This window comes from Amblyomma americanum, chromosome 2 (assembly GCF_052857255.1).
Source record: "Amblyomma americanum isolate KBUSLIRL-KWMA chromosome 2, ASM5285725v1, whole genome shotgun sequence".
Taxonomy (NCBI): domain Eukaryota; kingdom Metazoa; phylum Arthropoda; class Arachnida; order Ixodida; family Ixodidae; genus Amblyomma; species Amblyomma americanum.
The window spans coordinates 45,128,765-45,154,470 of record NC_135498.1 but is presented as its reverse complement, the minus strand read 5'-3'; the positions used below and the strand labels follow the sequence as shown (position 1 = coordinate 45,154,470).

General features: G+C 45.4%; 1 protein-coding gene across 8 annotated transcripts in view; it reads left to right on the top strand.

The window, feature by feature from the left end:
* LOC144121139 (uncharacterized) overlaps nt 1–25,706 on the top strand; it is a 62,241-nt gene that overhangs the window by 20,771 nt on the left and 15,764 nt on the right. For 4 of the 8 annotated variants that reach the window (XM_077654119.1, XM_077654118.1, XM_077654120.1 and 1 more), the window contains exons 4-5: nt 5,376–5,663; nt 21,065–21,235. In XM_077654119.1, coding sequence (XP_077510245.1) covers nt 21,110–21,235 — 126 coding nt within the window. In that variant the 5' untranslated portion in view covers nt 5,376–5,663; nt 21,065–21,109. Of the gene's footprint in view, nt 1–5,375; nt 5,664–18,704; nt 18,858–21,064; nt 21,236–23,401; nt 25,472–25,706 lie in introns of those variants that run through there. The other 4 variants (XR_013312538.1, XM_077654114.1, XR_013312539.1 and 1 more) reach the window with 4 other exon arrangements.

Genomic DNA, 25,706 nt, shown 5'->3' with positions numbered 1-25,706 from the left:
TTCCAGGGAAATGCGTCGCAAAAATGAATTCACCATACAAGAATATTTCTGCGCAAATAACACCTTTATGTTCTCCTTTTTCCTGCGAGCCGTGCACGATTTGAACTCTCTTGATGATTCAGTGATTGTACAGCCAGCTGCTGAGAAATTTTTGCCGCTGGCTGGCAAAAGTGTATTGTCAGGAAAGAAACTGATTTTATTTACTTTTTTGTAACATTTTTGGGGTTTTCCATGTATTTGTATTTGTGTGTATTTGTATATTCCATGTATTTATATTGTATTTCTCGTGGTTATTTTCGAATGGAAAAGGTGATGATTACTTATGGGTTATCTTTGTATTGCCTTTTCCAATGCCTATTCTTATTGTCCCCATAATCTTCACTGTACTTTTTGCATACCTGAAATAGTGTTTATGCCTGGTCGACTATTTGCCTGTGGCCAGAACCCACTCCTGTAAATACCCCTGAAACAGGGATTGGCAGTATTGATAAATAAATAGATAAATCATTTAGGTGCCCTTTTACTTTTTAGCAGATTCCATGAATGGTGATGCCTACTGTTGCCAAGAATCTTACATTGACACAAATTTGTTTCTCAAGGGCAGGGCAGGCTTTGCTCTTATGTAGAGTTTGTGCCTTTACAGTGCGTAGTTTGTGCATGGTCTCTTAGTTGGTGACTCACACAGTGGCCTTTTCGGCTGACTTTCGTATTATTATGAGGGGTTAAAATTTGTTTTTTCTCACTGCTGATGAGTGATTACGGGGACTTATTATGCCTTCTGCAACAGCCATGTCTTTTTTGTTGCTTTAGTTAGGATACTGGGGATTAAATGAGCGAGCATCTGGGACCAAAATACTAGCATAACTTCGTGCCCTTTGTCAGCTTTCTCTATGATGTGCATAGCTGTGCAAGTAGGGAATAATTTCAGGTCTCAGTGGTCGGTCCTTCATTTGCTTTTGCCTTTCAGCAAGATGTCAGATTTTGGAGGATAGTTTGTCACAGCCTTCATCATTGAAGTAGGGTAGTACAATGTACCAGCCATGACAATTGGTCGTTATAATTGAGCACCCCGCCCTCACTTTATGAGCACACCAAAGCTGAGATCTTCAGGCAACTTTGATGATGAGCATTGACACCTAAACTCGTCTTTTTACAAGCATGATGTTACGGACCACTTGAAAATTTTCTGAAGCTATTGGGTTCAATTGCACTTTCATTGTGAAAACGAGTATATAACACTTGGAAAAGGCAGTCAGGTTCTTCATGGAATGTGAATGGTGGACACTGGAATTCTTCTCCTGCAGCAAATCATGTGGGTCATATGGGAGGTTGTGTTAAGAAGTAATGAAACGTGGAAATGAAAATGATGATGCACAGTTATTACTATTTTGTGGACCTTGACCAATTTGCCATTTACAGGCACTGTACTAAAAAGAGACTAAAGTCCATTGGAGCTGCTGGAAACCTTTTGTGTGAAGAAAAGGCATACTGACTATGCTCGTGACAATTTGATGATTGTGCAAAATTTCAAAATGACCATTTTACTACTTCTTTATGAACATGTACTCTCTAGTGTCACATTAGGTGTAATGGCAAAACTTGTCTCTCATTTTTCTTTGCACTTCAGTTTTGTTTCTATTTTGTATTTTGTATTTCTTGGCATGAACAGCACAGGCCATGCACTCCTGTATTGCTTTGTATAAGGAAACAGTTGAGTCCAGCGTCTCATTGAAAACTATTCTAAGGCATTAAGTTGTTTGCCTTGGACTATGTCAATAGCTCATGCACTTCTAGCTCAAAAAATGTGAAGTAATGTTTTGTTCAATTTTGACAAGAAACTTGCTGACTAGGCAGCAGGTTGAGGACATATTAGCTTTACTGCAGGTCAACTGGCATTAGTGCCTTGCTTGACAAGGGCATGGGGAGAAACTGTAATTAGAAAATTGCTCTTACCAGGCACTGCATGTTGTTTTAAATACTGGCAGTGCTCCTACTATTTTTATTTTCAGTATTTGCTTCTACACATACTAATCTGGGCATTTCAAGAATGAAGTCAATTTTTTTTTTCAATAATTGTGCAGGTAAAGTTGCAAATTCTAAAAGGCAAATCATGCAGTTGCCTTTTGTACTGCCGCGATCGAAAGAAACGTGAACAGCAAGGCGCCTACGTGCTGTTCTGTTTGAATTTCTTTTAAATGCGTTTTTACCTGGGTGGTAAGAAAGACATTAGAGTCGTCCTAGAATGCCTCTTTGACGACTCTAGCATATTTTTGCTACAACCTAGGTGAAAGCGCTGTCACCACTTCGCGCAGTTTTGCGTGCGCTCCCAAACACCCTTAGAGCTTGTGGGGTTATCAGTCTCGGTCACAAAGGATATGGCCTCAACTCAGCGTGGCAAGCTCAGCCGGAGACCAGCTACCAAGTGACAAGGGGTCGGTCGTTTGGTGCCCAGCTTTCGCCGGTCGCAAGCCAGAGAATGGGTCGGAGCCAAAGGTTTACAAAACTAAACAAAGTTTATACAGCAAAGAGACGATACAGAGGATTTCACAATCACTCGTAGGAGCACATACGAAGTGATTTACAAATACAATGCAACTCATGCAAAGTAACAATTGAGAGAGATTGCAATTTAACAGAATCTTTGCACCTAAAGTGCACTAACACACAGAGAAACACAAACAAACAAAACAATTTGTTCACCGGGCATTGCGACAGTCCAACGACCTGAGGAGCACGACGGGGCCAATCCACAGACTGGCGCACGTAGCCTCGCTGGTCCGTGGCTGAGTGAGTGGTGTTCTCCCAGAAGTGGAACGGGTGTGCTTCTCAAAAGCTTAAACGGCGGCTCGGGCTAACAGGCAGCGGTTGAAGCCCCTCATTTATAGGCGCAGTCCGCGTCTGTTTGTTCTTCGCGCCAAGGCAGGCGCGCACATACACGCAGTTTCAATTGCACAAGCTCCTTCTCCTTCTCACGCTGGGCGCGCGACCCCATTGGTCGTGCGCGGAGATGCCATTGGTCGTGCGCGGAGACAGCCTTCGAGAATTTTCTGGGTCCTTCTTGCGATGAGAAGACGCCGGCTCAATAACGAAGGGGAGAGGGTATCACTTTAGCGCGGTCAAAGTCACGCCCTCTCCGTCGATGATGAGTAGAAACTACTCAGACATTCTAGAGAAATCGACGCTGCACATTGCTATGTTTACTTTGGCGCCGCGCCGGCGAGCTGAGTGGAAAGGGCAGCAGCACACGCAAAGATACGTGCTCTCCGGAGTTTCTTCCTCGCTGTGTTTTTTTTATTTATTTTAAAGTGCGCTGGCGTGATTGCTTACGCGCAGGGCCATTTTTTTCGAATATTCGCCGAATTTTGTGACAAGTGCCTAGGCTCCGCTCTGTTCCTGTTTCTTTTCATCATGATAGTACTTCACACTGCTATCAGAACTCACTGCTATTGCATGGCACCACCAACGTCAAGGTCTAACTTTTGTGTTGAAATAAACTAAATGATTTCTTACTTTCTTGCTTCAACAGGCGTTAAAGCATACTGCCATATGATGCTATGAAGTGTACAAATACAATTAATATATTTCTGGCTTCGAATATGGCTAAGAATTTTTATACATGTGCTCTTTTTCCTGTATGTGTATCTTAATTCAAGGTAGAGAAGGCAGTGTACGGCACCATGAAGGGAATCCCAGAGGATGCAGTATTTCACAAGAAGGCTGCCACTACCATCTGGTCAACAGAAGCAGTTGTGCAGTGCAGTTCCAGTAGCAAGTCCTCAGGAGAGTGACAGTGGAAGGCAAGGAAAAGGTTCTCCACAAGGCTAAGCGTAGAGAGCTGGGATTTATGGTTCTGGGCAGAATTATGATACATCCCAGCGCACAAAAATATGTCCAGTGTTCGTGATGTTGATTCTTTTCGTTCGTGTGTTTTTGTGCGCTGGAGTGTTTCATAATTCTCTCTGCAAGGCGCTGACTGGACTGAAAAATCAATGCACAGAGAGGTAATTGCTAGCTTTAGCTGGATTTATCTTAGAGGCATATACGATCACTCCATCAGTGTATGTGAGAATTACGACTCAGGTTTGTTAGTGGTTTATAATATAAAAGCACCACACTAAAGATAATGACAAACATACAAGACGTGACCAAATAATTGTTGATATTGTCTTCATGGGAAAGTTTATTTACAGGAGGTTAATTGATGGGTTCAATTAGCTCGTATGAGGATAAAAGCTTAAAGGCCTAGGCTCTAAGTGCTGTGTGGCAGTGCATGATCAGTGAAATTACTCATAATGAACAAGTTTTAATGAATGCTTCAGTATCATGCCATGGAAACAGAAAACTGGCTGTACTTAGCAGTCATTTGCCCTGAAGCTTGGATTTTAAGTGCTGAGGCCTAAGTGTTGCTGATTCAGTACAAGCATTCGTGGGTGCCGTCACATTTGCCATCGTCCATGAATTCTCTAGTTGTCTCTACTTAATCAACGACGAAAATTTGTATATTATAACTTGTAGCCATCACTGAAAGCATTTTGCACGAAAATAAGCTTGAATTGAGCGCTAGCTGACCTATTGTCTGCCTGATTGATGCCATGATGGAAGTGACTGTTAGTGTCCATCACGTAGCCTATAATGAGCCCCTCTTTTCCCTTCCTTTCTCTGCTCTCTTGTCTAGCTGTTATGCATAGTTTTGCAAATCATCTTCTAACCTGGGCTACTTCAGTTTACATGTAACAAGTTTTTGGCTACTTTTTACTCAAGCATAGGTGTGCTTGAGCTATATTTTGCTAGTTTTGCTGCATGCTTTGTAAAAATGGTTTGTGGCATTGAATATGACAATCTTAGCCACTTTTTTTCACATTTAGAAGGGATGGCCCAGTGGGGCCTTGTAGAGATGGCTCAAAGCGGTTGCAAATACTTTGTTGCATACATGTTGGGAGGGATTATGCGACTTGTGTGTTATGTATTTGTGTGGCAGTAAACATTGCTACTTTTGAAAAGGCGCCAGTCTGCCTTACAATGTCGGCGAAGCTTAAAGAACCCCACTTGGTCTAAATTAATTTGGAGCCCTCCACTGCAGTCGAAGAATAATTTTTAGCAGCCGAAAAAAAGACGAGGGACAATAGGAGAACCTACACAGGAACCTACACAGGGACCTGTGTAGGTTCTCCTCTTGTCCCTCGTCTTTTTTCGGCTGGTAGAAATTATTCTTCGACATGCCTTGCCAACTGGCCCACCATTTAGTCTTGCTCCACTACAGTGTCCAGAAGCCGTTATTGTTATCTGCCTTGCTGGGAGAAGCGGCTCTCGCAAGTGATCTGCCTGCTTAGAACCAATCAACTGGTTAAGCTTATTCACTTAATTCTCCCCGCAAGGGGGCATCTGCAGCTTGCAGGCGTTGGCGAGTGGCGACACCATGGGTTCCCGAGCATCCGCAGGGACATCCCCGCAAGGGGATGATGGTGAGAAGTGCATCACCAAGGACCCGAGCACCTGCGCCTAGCCGTGCATGGCATCGCCGTGTCCAGGGAAAAGGGGATCCTGGTGGTTGAGCCGATGCAGAGCGTTTGGACCCTTAAGGCCCCTCGGCAGAGGCAACACACCACTTTGGCCCCAGCTTCCTGTGGACGGCACCTCCGACCTGACCTGACCGGGGGGAATCGGTAGGCGTCTTTTCCTATCCTCCCTTCCATCTTTCACTTTCCTATCTCTTTCTCACAACTCTCCTATCTCCTACTCACTTCTTCGTTTTTCCTTTTTTGCTGGCGGCGAGGGTTAACCTTGTGTGACCAACTGCCCTGAGTTGCGTCATATTTGGTTATAGATGACATGTACAACTGCCGTGGGCAGGACTTGCTTTCGAGTTCCTGTCCCGTCCACTTGTTGGACTCCGTGGTGGGTGGCTGGCACCATGACCAAAAAACAATTTTTTTATGGCTCCCCTACTTTCAAAACCAGATCGCTCTCTCAAAAGGGGGCGGAACAAGGCAGACGACTTGTTTCAAACAAAGAAATGAACTTTTCACAAATGTCACGTAATCTGCAGTGAAGAAGAAGATAAGCAGGCAAGAATAATATCCCCCTTCCTTGTGTCAAAGTGCTTGGCAGAAACCCTAGGCACTGGCTATAAGCTCTCAAAAATGGCCAGCAGCGACTTATTGTTCAAATTGTGCAACAATGTCCAACACTAAGCTCTCCAACCTAACGTCCATAGGGGAAATCCCTGTCTCCGTGACTTCTCATCGATCACTTAATACTGTCTGAGGCGTAATCAGAAAATGATTTTGTTCACATCACTGAAAAAGAAATGCTTGAGGGGCTCGCTGACCAAGACGTCATAGATGTCCACCAAAACAAAATCCGGAAGGACAATAAGGAAATAGACACAAAACACTTGATTCTCACATTCAACGCCCTCACATTGCCCGACACAATCCACGTGGGATATTTGAAAGTCAATGTAAGACCATACATACCCAACCCTCGCAGATGTTTCAATTGTCAAAGGTTAGGGCCTGGCTCACAGAGTTGCCGCGGTCGCAAAACTTGCGCAAAATGTGCTTCTAATGATCACTGGTCTGATGGATGTGACGCAGCCCCACGCTGTGCAAGCTGTGAAGGAGACCATGCTGCATACTCCAGGGCGTGTCCGTCCTTGAAGAAAAAGAGATAATCATCATAAAGACAAAGGAAAACATTTCATTTAAAGAACTGAGAAGGCGTTTTGCGCTTACAAACACATTCCCCTTCACAGCAAAAGAAAACTTCGCTGATGTAGTGCGCAGGGGCGTAGCACCACACAGCACTCCGGCACCTGCCAAGGCCGCTTTCACAGAGCCTATGGCAGGGCCATCGATGCCCCAGGCAGGGTCAGCGAAAGCTTCCCTGTCATTGACAAAGCAGGGAGCATCCTGCAGGACCTCCCTCCGTTGGGAGAGGCCTGAAACACAACCGCTGCTGCGCGGTCCTCCAGCACCTCTGGAGAGGTGATGGATATAACCCCCAGTCCGCCCGCTTTACAGGGGCGGAACAGCTCTCTTGAACGAAAAAAGACAGGCCCCTTATAACGGGCCCACCACATAAGTAAATCCCCTTTCATTTCCTCTCAAAAACATAAACATGGCTTTTTTAATTCAGTGGAATTGCAGAGGACTTATGCGGAATTACAGTGACATAACACATATTTTAGGGTCAATCTTGGCCCACAACATGTGCATATCCTAAAACATTATAAAACTTTTAGACGCGATCGAGAGCAAGCAAATCGACTCTCGGGAGGCGTCGCGATTGTCGTTAAAAGCGGCGTCCCTGCTCAAGAAATCATGCTCAAAACAAAACTTGATGCGGTAGCAGTCAGCATCGTCAGCTATAAAACACTAACAATCTGTTTTGTCTACATTCCTCCACACTTTACATTAACAGTCCATGACCTACAAGAACTGATAGATGAGCTTCCAGAGCCATATCTGTTAGTTCGGGATTTTAATGCCCACTGCCCTTTTCGAGGAAGCGAGCGCTACGACTCTAGGGGGCAAACAATCGAAGATTTTATTCTCACACACAATATATGTCTTTTAAACATGGAAAACTCCACATACTGCTCTCCAACTTCAGGCAATTTGAGCTGTTTAGATTTGTCTTTTAGTTCACCATCTGCTTTTAACGATTTTAAATGGGATGCTATCGACAACCCATACGGCAGTGATCACCTTCCTGTGTTAATGAGGCTGACATCCGCACCAGAAATCATCCAAACTAAACCGCAGCGTTGCAAGCTGTATTTAGCAGACTGGGAAATTTTTAGAGCACAAGCCAATTTAGAAGATATAGTTTTATAAAACCTCTGCATCGATGCCATAAACGAAGTGTTCACGAATTGTATAGTTACTGCCGCACACTTAGCTATTCCTCAGTCTACAGAAGTGGTGCGGCAAAAGCACAAAGTGTGGTGGACAAAGGAATGCAAGGAAGCAAAAAACAACAAATAAAAAAAAAAGCTTGGGGCAAATTTCGCAGGTACCTTACACATGAGAACCTCGTACGTTTTAAAAAGGCACGAGCAAAAGCTCGGTACGTTTCTCGCAGTGCCGAGAAAGCCTCATGGCAGAGTTGCATATCATCTATAAGCTGTCAAATAACATACAAAAAAATATGGGAACAGGTTCGGAAATTAAATGGCAACTTCTCACCATTCACGATTCCTCTTTCGACAACACCTGGCATACAAACAAGCATAAGGGAACAGGTAGACATTTTGGGGGAACACTTCGCTGCAGTTTCTAGTTCATTTCACTATACGCAGTCATTCCTGAAATACAAAAGTATTGCCGAAAAACAGACTTCCAACAAGTGGAGGTGCAAACCAACAATACAACAATTTAATCACTTTCCAAGAAATCAGTATTGTACTGTCTGCTGGCAAAAAAACTGAAACGACTGAAACATACCTGAAACGACTAGATCCAATACATAATTTAGGTTTGCCGCTGAGGCTACCTGACCTTCTCTAGGGCTTTTACCATTAGCTATTTCCAGATTTCTTCTTCTTTGTTTTTTACTAGGCAGTACAATATTTTTAGGCCATCTACACCATCAACGATTTTTCATATCGCCCATAAATAGCCATTATGTAGAAATCAACAAGCAGTCGCAGATAGAAGAACCATGCTCACATCCTCATACATTTTAAAAATCCGTTCACTGCCCAAACACTTATGTTACCCGATAGTCACAAAGTGCCCATCTAGAACATTGTTTAACAATAAACCGCTCGCTATCATGCCACTCCTCCTGCATTTTGAAGAGATGTGCCAAAACCTCGGCGTACTAGATGCATTACCTGACATTGCTCAGAGACGAGATCCACTACCTCCATGTTATAATTTTCCTTCAATCTGTGATCTCACTTTTACACAGTTTTATAAAAAACAATCTCCGCAACAACATATAGTGCAAGAATTCCTTGCACTCAAAGAAAAATAAAGTACAGTCGAACCTCGTTATAACGAACACTGATATAGCGAATTATCGGTTATAGCGAACTAATTACGAATTTTGGTTGGTCATGCTTCATTTCAGTGACATTTATTCTTTTATAACGAAACCGAAAACGCGAGATCCGCCGCGATATCGGCTGTAACGAAGAAATATTTGGTTTACACGAGGCTCAGAACTTGAAAGTAGCATAAAAAAAAAAAAACCAAAATGAAAATCGAAGGCCGATACACAGCTGAATTTTTTTTTTTATCGTTTGAAAAAGTTTTGCCGTCTGGCACAAAAATCGCGTTTGGATGGTCGCGTCACCTGTGAACAGAGCGCGAAAACTCTGAAAGCTCATGACATGACAGAGGGCCGAAAGGCGGCGCCACTTGTCCAGCGGTAAAGAAAGGCAAGCGCAGCAACATTGGCAACTTTGAGGCCGGCGTTCTGACATCAGCACAGCGGCCAGTCTTGTTGTTGCAGCGCTCGAAATGGCATCGAAGAGGAAAGCGATCTCGCTCCAGACAAAGCTGCAGATACTGAGAGCTGTGGACAGTGGCCGCAAGAAAAAGGATATTGCTTCGGAATTCGGCGTTCCTCCAAGTACGTTATCCACCATTTTGGCCACTAGAAAGAAGATTGAGGGCAACACCGAGGACGCCATAAAAGCCGACCGTAAACGAGTTAGGCCTTGCCATCACCCGGACGTGGAAGCGGCTTTGCTTTCTTGGTTTAAAGATGTGAGGGCGCGAAATTTGCCGGTGTCGGGAGCACTTCTTCAACGGAAGGCCCACAGCCTGGCCTGCGTACTGGGGCATGACGATTTCTGTGCAAGCAGCGGTTGGCTGCAACGTTTCAAAGATAGGCACGAGATCGCGTGCCACACTTTGTCTGGCGAAGGGTCCGCTGTCGACATGGAGACATGTCAAACGTGGCTGGAGAATTTTCGTCCTCTGCTCCAGGAGTACGACGAGTGCGACGTATACAACGTCGACGAAACCGGCGTGTTTTTCAAGTTGTTGCCAGAGCGGTCACTGGCGATGAAGAACGAGACCTGCCATGGGGGCAAGAAAAACAAAGACCGGGTGACTGTCGTCGTTGCCGTGAACATGGACGGCTCCGACAAAAGACGGCTCACCGTCATCGGCAAGTCGGCACATCCGAGGTGCCTGAAAGGCGTCCGGAATTTGCAGGTTCAATACACGTCGAACAAAAAAGCGTAGATGACGACCAAGCTTTTCGAGGACTGGCTGAGAGCGTTCGACCAGGACATGGAGAGGCAGCACAGGAAGGTCCTGTTGCTTTTGGACAACTGTTCGGCGCATAAAGTTTCGATCGTGCTGAAGGCAGTTCGCTTGCAGTTTTTGCCACCGAACGCAACTTCTGCTTTGCAGCCTTTAGACAAAGGCATTATTCGTTCGCTTAAGTGCAATTATAGGAAGCGTTTGGTGACGCAACTGGTGTTTGACATCGATCGACATAGATCGACAACAATAAACATCAAGACGACACTCGAAATGTTGTACGGGTCGTGGAATGAGGTGAGGCAGTCGACAATAAGGAACTGTTTCGCGGATGCCGGTTTTGTTCTGCCTGTCGACGAAGAAGAAGTGCAGCCCGAAGACCAGGCAGAGCTGGACAGAACTTGGGATCGGCTGGCAGTCCCAGGCGTCGAATTCGACGATTTCGTTTCGGCCGATGAGAACTTGGCCGTGGCGCCCGAGCTGACGGATCAAGAAATTGTGGATCGCGTTTTGTTGCCCGAGGATGACAGCAGCAGCGACAGCGGTGAGAGTGAACGGGATGAACCAACGATGAGCAGTGCGGATGCCGCGGACATGGCCAGGAGGCTGAAAGGATATTTGGAAAAACTCCCGACGACGAAAACTGCTGACGTAGAAAAGGCCCTCTTGAGCATGGACAATGTAGAAAACTTCATTCTGCGCAGCGCTGTGAAAAGCCACCAGACGAAGATAACATCTTTCTTCAAATGAACGAATGCAAACCTGTTTGGCTGATCCCGGGCTGGCGTTGCATATGTCTCCTCGCCCAACGCCGCCTCTCCTCCTTCTCTTCTCGCCCAACGCCCCCTCTCCTCCTCCTCCTCTTCTCTCAAAGCTGCTTTGGCAGCTTTTTTTTTTCAACGGTCCCTCTCGGGGGCCACCAATCGCGCTTCGGCAGAGCACGCAGGCGCGATGGTTCCCGCTGTGTCTCACTCGAGTTCCTCTCTCTACACCAAGTCGCCTATGCGCAGACACATGGTGCAGTCGTTTCGCGCCACGCACTTTCACGTGCGCGGCGACGTAAGAACAGTCGTGTCAACCTTCCCATATTCCGGCCTATTTTGATTGAATGCCACAAGGAGACAGGTAAGGATTACCACGTTTGTAGTGGGTTCAAAGCCAAGTATATAATGCATTTTAGTGTCTAGAATATTTGCGCGAGCCAAATTACGAATTTGTCACAGCCGATATTTATGTCTACTGTTACAACGAATATCGGATATAACGAACTGATTTACGGTCCCGATGCTACTTCGTTATAACGAGGTTCGACTGTAGTTTTACGCAGTTTTATAGAGATGGTTCAAAAACGGATGTTTACGTAGAAAGCGAAGTGGTGCGAGGGAAGTCGGAGAAAACAGTACGGCTTCCACAGTGCTTATCCATCTTCACTGCAGAATGTTAGCAGTCGATGTGGGCTGTAGAAAAAATAGAAAACGAAAACCTCACCAACAGTATTGTTTACACAGATTCCCTCAGTATACTTATAGCTCTGCACTCTAGAAATTCAGACACTCCGATTCTTGGTGACATTATTCACAAGATAGTAACAGCCACAGCTTGAGGACAAAACATAAAATTCTGCTGGATTGCCATTCATGTCAGAATAAGATGCAACGAGAGGGCAGATTTCAGTGCTGCTAAAGCTTGTGGCAAGGAAATAAAAAAAGTAAATGTACCTTTTAAGGATTGCGTAAACTTAGTACAGCGTAAATTAAGAGAAAAATGACAGTCGGCATGGAACGACGAAATGAATAACAAACTACACTTGGTAAAACCGGTTTTAGGTGAATTTAAATCGTGTGTTCACCAGGAACGTTTTAAGGAAGTGATTTTATGCCGTCTCTGGAAGGCCACACGCACCTTACGCAGAACTTCCTGCTAAAATACAGGACAAACCTGTTTGCGAATGCGGAGATGATCTTACTGTTTATCACATTTTATTTTCATGTGTGAAACTTGAAACGCTAAGAAAAAAGTATTTTACTCAATTTTATAACGAATGCATTCCTTTTCATCCAACACTGCTCTTAGATGATAATGCCATTGTTAACATACCTTCTGTTTGTAGCTTTTTAAAAAAAGCAGGGGTACATGAAAAACTGTAAATTTTTAACCACTGGTTCTCTTTATTACATGATACACCTAAGCCACTTTCTCATTCCTGAGAAGAAGGCTGAGGCTTTTTATTTGATTGGCTGGGAGCCTCAGGATCCTTGCCCAGCCAAGAATAGCCGCTGAGGCTACCTGACCTTCTCTGGGGGTTTTACCTTTAGCTATTTCCAGATTTCTCAAGTTAAAGACCAAATATGAAGCCGTTGCAGTTACAGTCGTTCGTTTTAAAACCATCACAATATGTTCCACCTATCTCGAGCCACTACTAAGAGTTACGCTCCATGACCTAGAAACACTTTCAGAACAACTACCAGAGCCATATTTGTTAGTCGGGGATTTTAATGCACACTCCTCTTTCTGGGCAAGTGAGGAGACTAACACTAGAGGTCGCATTTTAGAAGATTTTATTCTCTGCAAAAATGCCGGTCTACTGAATTCAGGAAAGCTTACATATTACTCCTCAAGCACAGGAAAAAATGAGCTGTTTAGATTTATCATTTAGTTCACTGTCTGTTTTTAGTGATTTTAAATGGAATGTTATCGACAACCTATACGGCAGCTACCATCTCCCTGTACTATAATTAGCTTAACATCTCCACCGGAAATAATCCCAACAAAACTGCAACATTGGGAACTTCATCTAGCTGACTGGCAACTTCTTACAGCAGAAGCCTCTTTAGAAAAAATTATTTTAGATAATCTTAATATCGACGAGATAAATGAAATATTCACATTGTATTATAGCTGCCACACACTTAGCTATTCCTAAGTCCTCTGGAGTTGTGCGACAAGGCCACAAAATGCGGTGGACAGAAGAGTGCAAAAAAGCAAAAAACAACAACAAAACAAAGTATGCGGTATATTTCGAAGGTACCAGACACAGAAAAACTTGGTAAATTTTAAAAAATCCAGACCTAAAGCTCGGTACGTTCGTCGTAGCACCGAGAAAGCATCATGCAAAAGTTATATCTCATCTATAAACAGCCAGATCGCATCGAAAAAAATGTGGGAGCAGGTTAAAAAATTGAATGGTAGCTACTCGCCCTTCACAGTTCCTTTTCTGACAAGGCCAGGTACACAAATATAGCAGAACAGGCAGACATACTGGGGGAGCACTTTGCTGCGGTTTCAAGTTCCTCACACTATAGCCAGTCATTCCTGAAACACAAACCCACAGCCGAAAAACACTTGCTCCCAACAAGTGGAGGTCTTAATGAAAAATACAATAGTCTAATCACCCTCCAAGAAATCAATAGAGTACTGTATGCCGGGAAAAAAACTGCCCCAAGACACGACCAGATACACTACGAAATGCTTGCCCATCTCTCCCAGCCTGCCACAGAAGCACTCTTGAATTTCTTTAATAAAATATTCGTAGAAGAAAAAAATACCCAATGAATGGAAAGGAGCCATTATAGTACCATTTTTGAAACCTGGAAAGCTGCCAACCTCCCATAGCAGCTATAGGCCAATAGCCATTACAAGCTGTCTCGCCAAATCTTTTGAAAGTGTCCTAAATATCAGATTAACTTTTGTCGTGGAAGCTCATGAACTTCTTGACATCCATCAATGCAGTTATAGAAAGGGATGCTCAACAACAGACCATCTTGTTTGCCTCGAAAACACAATCAGAGAAGCTTTTATACATAAACAGCGGTGCTTAGCGGTGTTTTTTGACCTGGAGAAGGCATATGACACAACGTGGAGGTTTGGGATTCTTCGCGACCTTGCAGCACTTGGCATCCAAGGCAGGATGTTAAACTGCTTAAAGGGACACTGAGGAGAACCCTACCAAAATTTTTTTGTTAGCAATATCTGATAGTTCGGCATTTCATGGCTTTGTTGACGCTTGTCCGGGAGAGAAAGATGCATTTATTTCAAAGAAATTTGGATTCGAAGTTGAAAAATTTTTTCCCGCCGCTCCGATCCAAACTCGAGAACTCTTATGACGACACAGAACGGAGTGACGTGAAACGTGACGTAAACTGAGACTCCGTGATTTCTGGCGGCTAGCGGTGCGGTCTAGCAGCTGCCGAAATGAAAGCTACCGCCGCCGCACGTTGAAAGCATCTATCGGGTTAGGTTAGGTTAGGCGCCGGCGGGTGGTTTCCCTCTTAGAGAGCAGCCGTTGCAAACTAAATATCATAACCCCAGTGCAGGGAGTCGCGAAGGGTGCATTGCACCCATCTGAGTCTGGCCGGGGCCAACGGATTGTGATTCCTTGAACGGAGCGGTTGCACGGCGCAGCAGGCAGCGTCGAGGTCTCCCACGGTTGCATGGGCCAGGTTATTTATTTATTTTTTGCCACAAAAAACAAATGGGTGCTCGAGGGCGGTCGCGTTTAAAGTCGGCGGCTTGAAACCAACGCCGGTGCACAACGCTTCAACGGCTTCCGCTAGATCCAACGGGTCCACTGGATCTGGCTCTCTCGCCAACTTGCATGTACCTTCAGATATGTACTGTGAATGGATTAAAATAGTCGAGCTCGAAAAGAACAGCTCCGCCGAACTGCCGCAGCTATTGAATATAACGCGCACCTCGCTGCGGAGCCAAATCAGTCTGGCCGGGCCGGCGGCGGCTGGCGCACTCGGCGCGAAATAGATACATGCTCCAATCTCCCCGCCAATGCGGTCAGAGTGCGGCGAAGGGTCAAGCGCAGTTGGAGTATAGAGGGTCTCGCTTTGACCGACGTGACTTCGCCGTGCATGGCGCGCGCGTGCGCGCCTCGCCCAGCATAAACGCGCCTTAACAGAGCCTGCGCTTAACCGCTAACCAACGTATTCAGGCGGCATCCATGGGAGCCACTGAAACCCCCCGCCCACTCACTAAATAAAAGAAGTCCGGTGCCGAGGTTCGGAATCGAACCAGGGTTTTCGGCGTTTGAGGCGGAAACGCTACCGCTCCGCTACGACGGCTCAAGTTACAGCCGTCAATAAAGGCGCATCTAGTGAATGCACTCTTCTGATGCAGAAATCTCCGCGCTTTCGCTAGGTATATCCTGGCCTAACAGAGCTAGGCCATCAGCAATTTTTCTGAACTGCCTTGTACCTTGTCTCCCGTCCCTAATAAACGATTTCCGTTAAGTAGTTTGAAGTTGACTTGCACAGCCGGGAATGTTTCGCCGGGCAAGCGTGCGAATACACAAGTGCTGCCTTGTACGATCACTGACCATCGTGCCATCATAGCTTTTCATCGACCGTGGCGATCATCTGACAAGCCTTAACAGGCTCCTTCAAAGGTTAACTAGCACTTGAAGCGGCACTTGGTGTTCCTCTGCTGTTCGGCGCTTGTAAATTGAAGCACGTCAAAAGCAAAACCACGGGGCACGCAAAGCTCATAGACGCGAAGTGCCATAACCTCTCCTGGCCGCCAAGCATCCGTTTTCTTTGCTTCCAACATTCAGGTTGTCTTTTGCCTGCCTTCCTTGTGTGGTAAAAGTGCACTATTGGTTTTAAAACAAAACTTACTTCAATATTCATCTGTGCAACCTACCTTTGTCGGCCTCAGAGATTCGCGAAACCAAGTAGGATGGAAAATTCCTCCAAGGTGTCGTCTCTTGTCCTATGGCGTCACCACGCTTGTACTTGCGAGATTGGCCTGTGGTGGCGATACCTGTATTTTTGTTATTGCTATTTTCTACTTTACAAGAGCTTTGTTTTCAGTAATAGCGGCGTTTTTGTGATCAGGAGCTGGTATTCTATCGATACAAGCCAACTTCAATTTCTCCTCAGTGTCCCTTTAAACGACTTCCTGTCGAATCGTTCATTTCAAGTATGCCTGGGATCAACCCTCTCCAGGAACTTCGTTCAAGAGAATGGGGTTCCTCAGGGGTGTATTTTAAGCACAACTCTCTTTGTTGTAAGGATTAACGCTATTAACAAAATAATTCCGAAGCCCATTATGTACTCAGTATATGTGGACGATCTGCAAATAGCCTGCACGTCCTCCTATTTAGCAACATGTGAGAGACAAATGCAGTTGACAATAAGCAAACTATAGACATGGGTAGACAAAAATGGTTTCCAGTTCTCCACACAGAAAACAGTGAGTGTTCTGTTCGCACTAAAACGAGGTCTACACCCCTACCCCACATTACATCTAAACAACACCGAACTACCTTTAAAAAAGGAAGTGAAATGTCTAGGCATTACTTTTGAGAAAAAACTGACATTCCTACCTCACATCAATGCTCTAAAAAAAAACCACCCGATCCCTGAATATACTCAAAGTACTTTCCAGAAAACATTGGGGTTCCGATAGGACATGTCTTCTACAAATTTATCGCTCTGTAATACGCTCTGTCTTAGACTATGGCTGTATAGTGTGTGGGTCAGCGAGGCCATCATATCTTAACCGACTGGATGCAGTGCGTAGTTCAGGTTTACGTCTTTCCACTGGTGCATACAGGACATCACCCATAAATAGCCTATATGTAGAAACTATTGAACCATCACTTACAGACACAAGAACCATGATTACATGCTCGTACATTCTAAAAATCTGTTCATTGAAAAACATCTATGTTACCCTATAGCTACAAAGTGCCCATCTCGAACACTCTTTAACAACAAACCGCAGGCTACCAGACCACTGCTCTTGCGATTTGAAGAGATGCGCCAGAATCTTGGTGTGCAAAACACATTACCTGGTATTGTGCAAAGACTAGACCCGCTACCTTCATGGTGCAATTTTCCTGCAATCTGCGATTTCACTCTTACACACTTCCGGAAGAAACTAATGCCACAACAACATATCATACAAGAATTTCTTGCACTCAAGAAAGAAAAAGTACAGTACTTTCACAGCATTTTATACAGATGGTTCAAAAACAGACGCCTACGTTGGAAGCGCACCGGTACAAGAGAATTGGAATGAAATAGTAAGGCTTCCACAGTGTGCCTCTATTTTCACTGCCGAATCATGCGCCATCTTTAGCCTTACAAAAAATAGTGAATGAGAACCTCGCAAACAGTATTATGTACACAGACTCGCTAAGTGTACTTACAGCCCTTCACTCCAGACATGCAATAAATCCGCTTCTGGGTGGCATTATATACAACATATCAACAGCCATAGCTGAAGGACAAAATATAAAACTGCTGGGTACCTAGCCATATTGGCATACAAGGCAACGAAAGAGCAGACTTGTGCGGTGCTCAAGCGCATGATAAGCAAATCAAGAAAGTAAATATACCGTTCAAAGATTGCATTAACTTAATTCATCGTAGCATAAGACAGAAATGGCAGTCTGGTTGGAACAACGAACTAAATAAACTACACAATGTAAAACCAATTAGAGGTGAATGGAAATCCTGCACCCATTAGGAACGTTTTAAGGAAGTGATTATCTGCAGTCTTCGTATAGGACACACACACCCCACACACAATTTTCTGCTGACAAAACAAGATAAACCTGTTTGCGAAGAATGCGGAGACGAAGTTACCGTTAATCACGTTTTATTCTCTTGTGCGAAACTAGAAGGAAAAAGGTACTTTACTCAATTTTATAACGAATACGTTCCTTTTCATCCTGCACTGCTTTTAGGAGATAATGCAATTGTTGATATGTCGTGCGTTTTCAGTTTTCTTAAAGAAACGGGATTTCTGGAGAAACTAAATTTTTTACCCGCTGGTGTGTTGAATTTTAGTACACCTCAGCCACTTTCTCACTTTTGAGAAAAAGGCTGAGGCCTTTATTTGATCAGTTGGGAGCCTCGAGATCCTTGCTAGGGCAAGGATGGCCGCTGAGGCTATGTGACGTCCTTTAATACCTTTAATAGTACCAATTTCTAAAATTTTTTCATTTGTCCTTACGGGGTAGTTCTAACTTTGCGAGCACTCAAAACCACTGAAGACCTTTAACACTTCTATAAAACTACCCAGGAAATTTCTCCATACCTCGAGCTTGGTGCATGATGGCCTAAGTTGCCTATGTGCCATAAAACCCAACACACCTAATTAGCTATGAATGCAAAAAAAAAACACTTCACGCAATAATTCAAACTTTCATTCACACAGCATAATGACGAGCAGGGGAAAGAGGGGAGGCACTGCAAAGCGTTTCTGGGCGCCTTTCAGTGTATACATCGCCACACTGTGTGAATAAAAGTATGAAATATTAGCTCATCCAACAACTTATTTCAAGCAACTTAATGCAAATGGGGTGCTTTATGTGAGTAGCATTTATTTACTATAAAGCAGAAGACTCACTTGGTTTACTGCAGAGGCTTTGTGAGTCTTATTGAATGTGTAGTACAAGTTTGCACCACTGAGCTAAATTTAATGGCACCATTCACAAATTTGTGATTTTGTTCTGTTGTTCTTCAGGTATTGTGGCTACACAGCTGGAGTCAAGCTGCTATCAGGGAAATGCAAGATATTCGAGTTTGTCAGAAAAGATGCATGCTGTGATACAAGGGGCCTCCAGCTTGACTGTACTGCCAATTTGTCTACTAGTAAAGCTATGGATGCTTTTGAGCTAATGTGAGCATTTTTTCTTTCTTTACGATACGTGCTTCCTCTTCATCTTCAGCAAGAACACAAATGATGTGGTATTTGCATGCTCCAGTGTACAATCATGTGAAAAATTATAACGTTGCGAGTGTGTGCCAAACTATGCCTAACTGCGTGCAGGTGCCACCTGATGAAATGCTCGTGCCGTCAAGGCCGGCACAGGGAGATCGGTGGATGTGTGCACCTGTCTCGACATCACGAGTGCTTGCAGTTTTACACCATTTGGCGTGCGCTCACCGGGATCTCTTAATTTTGCTCACGATAGTATGTCCAAACTCACAGCATCCCTATAAAGACATTGTACGGTACACCAACCACAGCAGGAAACACCAAACCAGAGCACACCAGAGCCGGTTTCAGATGACCGGGTCACAGCACAGAACACCAGACCGGAACACACTAAAACGCACCACACTATACCAAATCAGGACCCGTGTCTGAAAAACCGGTCTGGTTGGAACACTAGACACAGTCACACCAGAAAAAACTGCACCGGGTCACATGAGAACCCGTGCCTGAAAAGCCGGTTTGGTGTAAACACCAGAAACTGACTGGTGTTTTCTTCGACTCTGTTTCTTATAATTTATAAGTGCTGCGAGTATAACACTATAACAGTTTAAGTTTTTATCATACTATTATAATTGTCATAATTGCGGACCTTTTCCTTTTTTTTTTTCATTGTAACAAAATGGTTTGCCCATTAAAGGAAACCTCCCGCATTAAGCCTGCCAATGCCACGCACTCTCATCAGTTTTTGTGTGGTAACAAAACAAAATCCTAGTATAGAAGAAAAGCTGAACACTATACGACTTATCATATGTGCCACACGGACTCGCGAAGAATATTTCGGCTATGAAAGAATAGCTCAAGGGTACCTCTGCGCAAGCCCGGCCGGAGTCATGACTGCTGGCCTCTACGGGGTGACCATGTGCCATTCACGCCAAGACACTGACATTGTTGCCCCCGCCTCTGCACGGGAGGACCCGCAAATGGAAAATAAAATAGAATTCCAAGGAACATATCAAGACAAAGCGAGCTCATCCAAAAAGTGTCAAACTGAGGAGTGGAGTGCAGCCAGCAGGAAAGAAAAACAACCTGAAAACATGAACACGGGCTCCTTGGACAAGCCGCCTGACAACCACCCTCCAAATTTTGAGAGTAACGCGACCGCAAACAGCATACTAAACAGCTCAAACCTGTCCTCCTCGCAGGAAAGGATGAGCAACCCTTGGGCTAGAGTTCCTCTGCCAACCCGTCGCAGGGCAACAAGAAGATGAGAAGGCTTCCGTCGGTTTTTCGTGCGAGGATCAAGGCCCGCCGTACTAAGCTAATAGTTACGGAACTGCCCTTGCTGAAACAAAGCGTCAGCCACGTGTCAGTGGAACTGAAGATCCTGGCCTTTATTTGACAGATAAAGAACCTGGGCATGTAAAGGACGAGTGTCCACGAAAAAGAAGCAAGGATTCTCAGGGCAAGCCATCGCACCACCACTCTTCACGTCGAAAGAGCACAGCATCTGCAAGTGAGCATACTGATGGATTCCAAGAAGCCCCCGGGGGAAAGCAAGATGTCTGTTTGTGCAGAAGTTCAGGTACGGAGGCTTCTGCAAGCAAAGAGAAATCGCCGTCAACGAGAGCCTCTTGGAGTTTACTGACAGAGAAGAAACGAACCGCGTAAAGCCAGCAGTCGCAAAGTCTTTCCAATCAAAGCAGAGCACAAGCCAGGAGTAAAGGGAAGTGAAAATACTTCGCCATAACCGCCCTGACCACGATCCAGAGAAAAGGAAGGACGAACAGTCTCACAAAATGAGCAAGGATTTATTGAAAAACTAGCCGCACCCCCATTCTTCCCATCAAAAGAGCAAAGCATCCATTGTTGACCAGGTCAAAGGACGATCCTATCTGTGAACGAAACCCACACTTAACAGCTTGGTTTGTCAATTCATTTCCTAGCACACGTTTTCCGAGTGCACATACTAGGAGGCTAGTCTAAGCAACTACGCCTCTCATTGCCAACAACAAGCGCCTATGTTACTTTCATTTTTTCGTAATCTGACGTCGCGAATTAGGTTCCAGGAAGTATGTCGTCAGTCTGTTCCGTTGCACATGTGCCGTCCTGTGTAGCGTGCAGTACGCTAGCGAGTTTTCACGTGCGGATTTTGTTACCTGACGCAGTTGTCGGCGCCTGCCTTCGTCACCCTCCACCCTGTGTAATCCGAGATGAAGCAAGTGTACCTGTCCTACTACGCCACTCCGGTGCTTGTGGGCGCCTTGTGCAACATCATGCCTTCATCAGTGCCCACGGCTCTCCTGCACGATCTATCGCGGATGCTCTTCTCGAAGCTGGTGGGTACAGCGGCCTTTCTTTACCTTTCGGCATTTCCTGATAATGATATGACCTTGCAGGAATGTAAATTCTGTAAAAAGCACGAGAAAGCTCAATTAAGCACTTGCGTAGAGCCCCAGTTTATAAGAAAATAAAGGTTGACAATGGTGGCGACGAGGCACATAAATGCGACTTTCTTATTTTCATCCTTTCATCAAAATGTTGAAACTCCGATCCGGTACGAGGAAAAGCCTAAATCGAGCCTGGTGTAAACCAATTTACTATTTGAGTTTTTTAATGGTCAATGGCGGCCGCGACGTCCGCCACTATGTGTCATCTATGCCAAGTTCATTCCATCTGTCCGCTCACTTTCCCATCCTGTGAAATGACATCACAGAAATGTGTGGTTGGGGGAAGGGGGCGGAGCGACGGTGATAATGAGTACGCACCTGCTCTACGAGTTCATAGAGCCCGTTTTAAAATTCATTCAGTTGGCTAGCAGTCCTGTGAAACTTCTTGCCCCTGGCCCCATTACCCAGCCTGACCGCCCTGATTACACTGTGACCAGAAAATCGGCTTCAGCGCGTCAGAAATTGGCAGCGGATCTCCATGCCGCTTCTGCGGAAATATGCGAACTGCCACGTGTCCCATGATGGGCCCTTTCCTTTGCTGGCATTCTTGATGGCGCCGAAGTGTCGCGGGCCTCCGCCGTCTGACATTTCCATGACGAGCCAATGGGTTAGTGGTCCTGCCAGTTAGCGGTAAAAAATCTCGTCATCCTTCGAGAGGTGACGCGCAGGAGCGGCGGGAAAGGAAAAGAGCATCACGCGATAATGGCATGGGCTTCCGTAGGGAGAAGGCTTTTGGAATGTTTTTGTTATGTGTTTGTTTTTATTTTAGTCAAGCCCTGGGCTCGAAGTTGTGGCAGACTTCAGGGGCTGTGGCTACCTTCACTGGTTATCGAAGCTTAGGGCGGGCCTCGAAATATGACCGCCTTAAGTACTTTGCTTGTAAAACTTACAAAAACGCAAAAAAATGCATTAGAAGTCACAAGTCAGTCTTGTCGAGTTTAGCTAGAGGCTCCTTGCAGTGGCTTGTATTTCTACAAGTACCTAGGCTTTAACCCGTGGGTCGGTAAGTATGGTCTTGTAGTGTTCTCTGTGTGAGAATTCCCTTTCTTCAGTTAGTTCGACCGCCTGTGTGACTCTGCTTCTGTAACACAGCTCGCTCTTGTACACTTATGTAAATATATTTCCTCTTTTCATCATCTGCATTCATCAATCGTACCCATCTTCAAACACTGCCTGGAGAGGTCTTGTGACCCTCCGAAGAAACTGAAAAGACCATGCCTAAATTTATTACACGGCTATTTTACTAATGCATATATCGTTTTATTTCAAAGCCAAATAACTAGACTGCATAACAAAGGTTACACTGTAACCTCTTTTATGCAGTCTAGTTATTTGGCTTTGAAAAAAACGATGCATGCATTAGTAGAATAACCGTGTTATAGGTATTTTTACTAATAACTTTGAAGTGTTGAACCAGTTCACGATGCACGATCGGTGGAAGCCGTGAGACATCGCTCGAACAGCGGCTGTCAACGAACGGCGCCATCCTTTGCCAATGATTTGCCAGAAGGCACGTTCTGAGCGAAACAGCACTCGCAGACAACAGACGAGAGCAAGGAAAACACAACAGAAAGGGGGGACAACACATACAGCACTCTGCGAGCGCTGTTTTGCTCAGAATGTATCTCAACCAACTCGCCCAGCAATAGACACTTTGCCAGAAGACCCGGCTCAGGCTGAACGGCTCGGCACGGCTCACTGAACGAGAGAACCGGCTTTCAAAAAACTCGCCCAGAAATGGGCACTTTGCCAGAAGACTCGGCTCTGGCTGAACAGTTTGGCACAGCTCCCTGAACGAGAGAGAACCGGCTCTCCAAAAGAACCGCCACTCACTTTTACAGAACCACTCGTTCTGCTCCGCAGTTGGGGAGAGAGGCAGTGGAAAGGAAAGAACCACCGCTCACTCGTTCTCAAAAGTGGCTCCTGAGCGACCCAATCACTGTTAAAGATTTGAGTGAGCCGGTGAGCCATTAAAATGAGCCGGTTCATTTCAATGAGCTGAGCCGTTCCGAGCCGCTCACTAAAGTGAGCCGTTTTGCCCATCTCTACTGCCAGCAGCGGAACGTTTTTGCCAACCACTCCAAGCCGCGCCTTTCGCCCCTCCTTCGAAGCGTCACCTGTGGCGTAGGCCAGGAGAGGTCTATTGCACTGGCTTCAGCGCGCACAACGCGTGACGAAAGGCGACTATTGACGACCGTCACTGCTCGTATGGGCCGTCGGAACAACGAAGAGAGCGAGGTATGCAAGACTTCCCTCTTTCTTTTGTGGCTTTACCTCAACGACTACCCTGTCCAACGAACCACGACCTCACCGCGCCGCAGCCTTAACTGATCCAGCGTGTCTGGTCCCCGTCTCATGTGTGCAAATACGCTGACAACAGTGACGGACTCAGTGAAAGGAAATGTACACCGTCAATCTCCAGCACGTGAGCGTGGTGAAGGAGCAGTTACGCTATATGTCAGAGACAAGGGTACCCAGCAGCAAAATATAACGGGAGAAACCCACGTGTGGAGAGGGAGTTTCAGATATTTTTTGTTATGTTTGTAATCATCACGAGGGTCCTGGGCTCGAGGTAGTGCCGAACCTTCACGGACGCATGAGAACTTCGTTGGTTTACTGAGGCCCGAGGCGGGTCTCAGGGAAAGACTGCCCAAACTTCTTTGTTTCCCAAGACTTTAAAAAGCATCGAACAGCAGTTTAGGTAGAGCCTCCGTCCTGCATTCTCAATTGTTTTCTATACTGTATCAGTAAATTTGCATTTTACGCCGTAGAGCTCATCTCCCCATTCAAACTACGACAGCACCCGAATGCAACGAAGAAAAGCCTTCGAAAGTTTGTTCTGTGTGTTCAATACGCCTATTCCTTTAAACAATACGCGTACTCGAAGTTAGCGTGAAATTTGCTGCTCGAGTTTATTCCCCAAGCCTGACATAAATGTCAGAATTTTAATGCATTAGGTTGCTTGTTTTTACTGTTTCAACAATTCAAATTGTAAAGTTTCAGCATGAGACTTTAGAGAAAATAAAATTTTGTCAGCCCACTTTATGCTTGGGGAAGGTGCAATACCTAGAGCTCGTCTACGCTAAAGGGAACAACCTCACAACACGACAGTAACAGTCACGTCAAATACGGCATCTGCCATGCTGCGAGAGCACAGCAATACACATTGCATAATTCTTACGCGAACAATTGCTGCACTATAGTACCTCGAAGCAAAACAGGCCGCCTTCATGGATGATACCGTGCCGCAATGTGCTGAGCAAAACTATGAAAAAGTCAGCCTCCTAGGTCTATTACTTTGCCACGCACACTTCAAGCAATTTTGACAGCTCAAAACGCGCCTGCGGATTGGAATCTAGTGGCACATTCGGGGGCGTATTAAAAATCGATATTAAAAACAGCTGAACCCGCGAGGCTATACTGATCCGGAGTTCCCGGGTTCGAACCCAACCGCGGTGGCTGCTTTTTTATGGAGGCAAAACGCTAAGGCTATGCTGTGCGATGTCAGAGCACGTTAAAGATCCCCAGGTGGTCGAAATTATTCCGGAGCCCTCCACTACGGCACCTATTTCTCTCTTACTTCTTTCACTCCCTCCTTTATCCCTTCCCTTACAGCGCGTTTCAGGTGTCCAAGGATATATGAGACAGATACTGCGCCATTTCCTTTCCACCAAAAACCAATTATTATTATTATCTCCACTAAAGCGCCTCTCATTGTCCCTGTGCAGTTTCGAGGCGTTAAATCGATGCGTCTGGCACGGCCAACATAATCCGGTGAAGCGCAGGTGCCGTTGTGCACAACGAATCGGCTGTCTGTTGAAGTACACGGTGTCACACGGACACGCAAGGGCCAGCCCGAAGCACACCTGATCCACAGAAGTCCGCACGCACTGGTGCACATGCGTGGTATTGGTGGACTGTCTGCTTTGCTATTGATCATGACGGCAGGGAAATTAACTGAGCTTTTCTCTCTCCAATGATTTGCTGATGCTTTCGAATAGAAAATTCTGTTGCTCGGCAGCGAGCATGTGAGCGTGTTTTACCGTTCCATCAGCTACATGCAGAATTCAAGAACACACGCTCCATCGTTGGACACCTGAACTGCGCCGTAAGGGAAGGGATAAAGGAGGGAGTGAAAGAAGAAAGGAAGAAAGAGGTGCCGTAGTGGAGGGCTCCGGAATAATTTCGACCACCTGGGTATCTTTAACGTACACTGACATCCCACAGAAGACGCACGTGTGCTGTGCGATGTCAATGCATTTTAAAGATCACCAGGTGGTCAAAATTATTCCGGAGCCCTCCACTACGGCACCTCTTCCTTCCTTTCTTCTTCGACTCCCTCCTTTAACCCTTCCCTTAC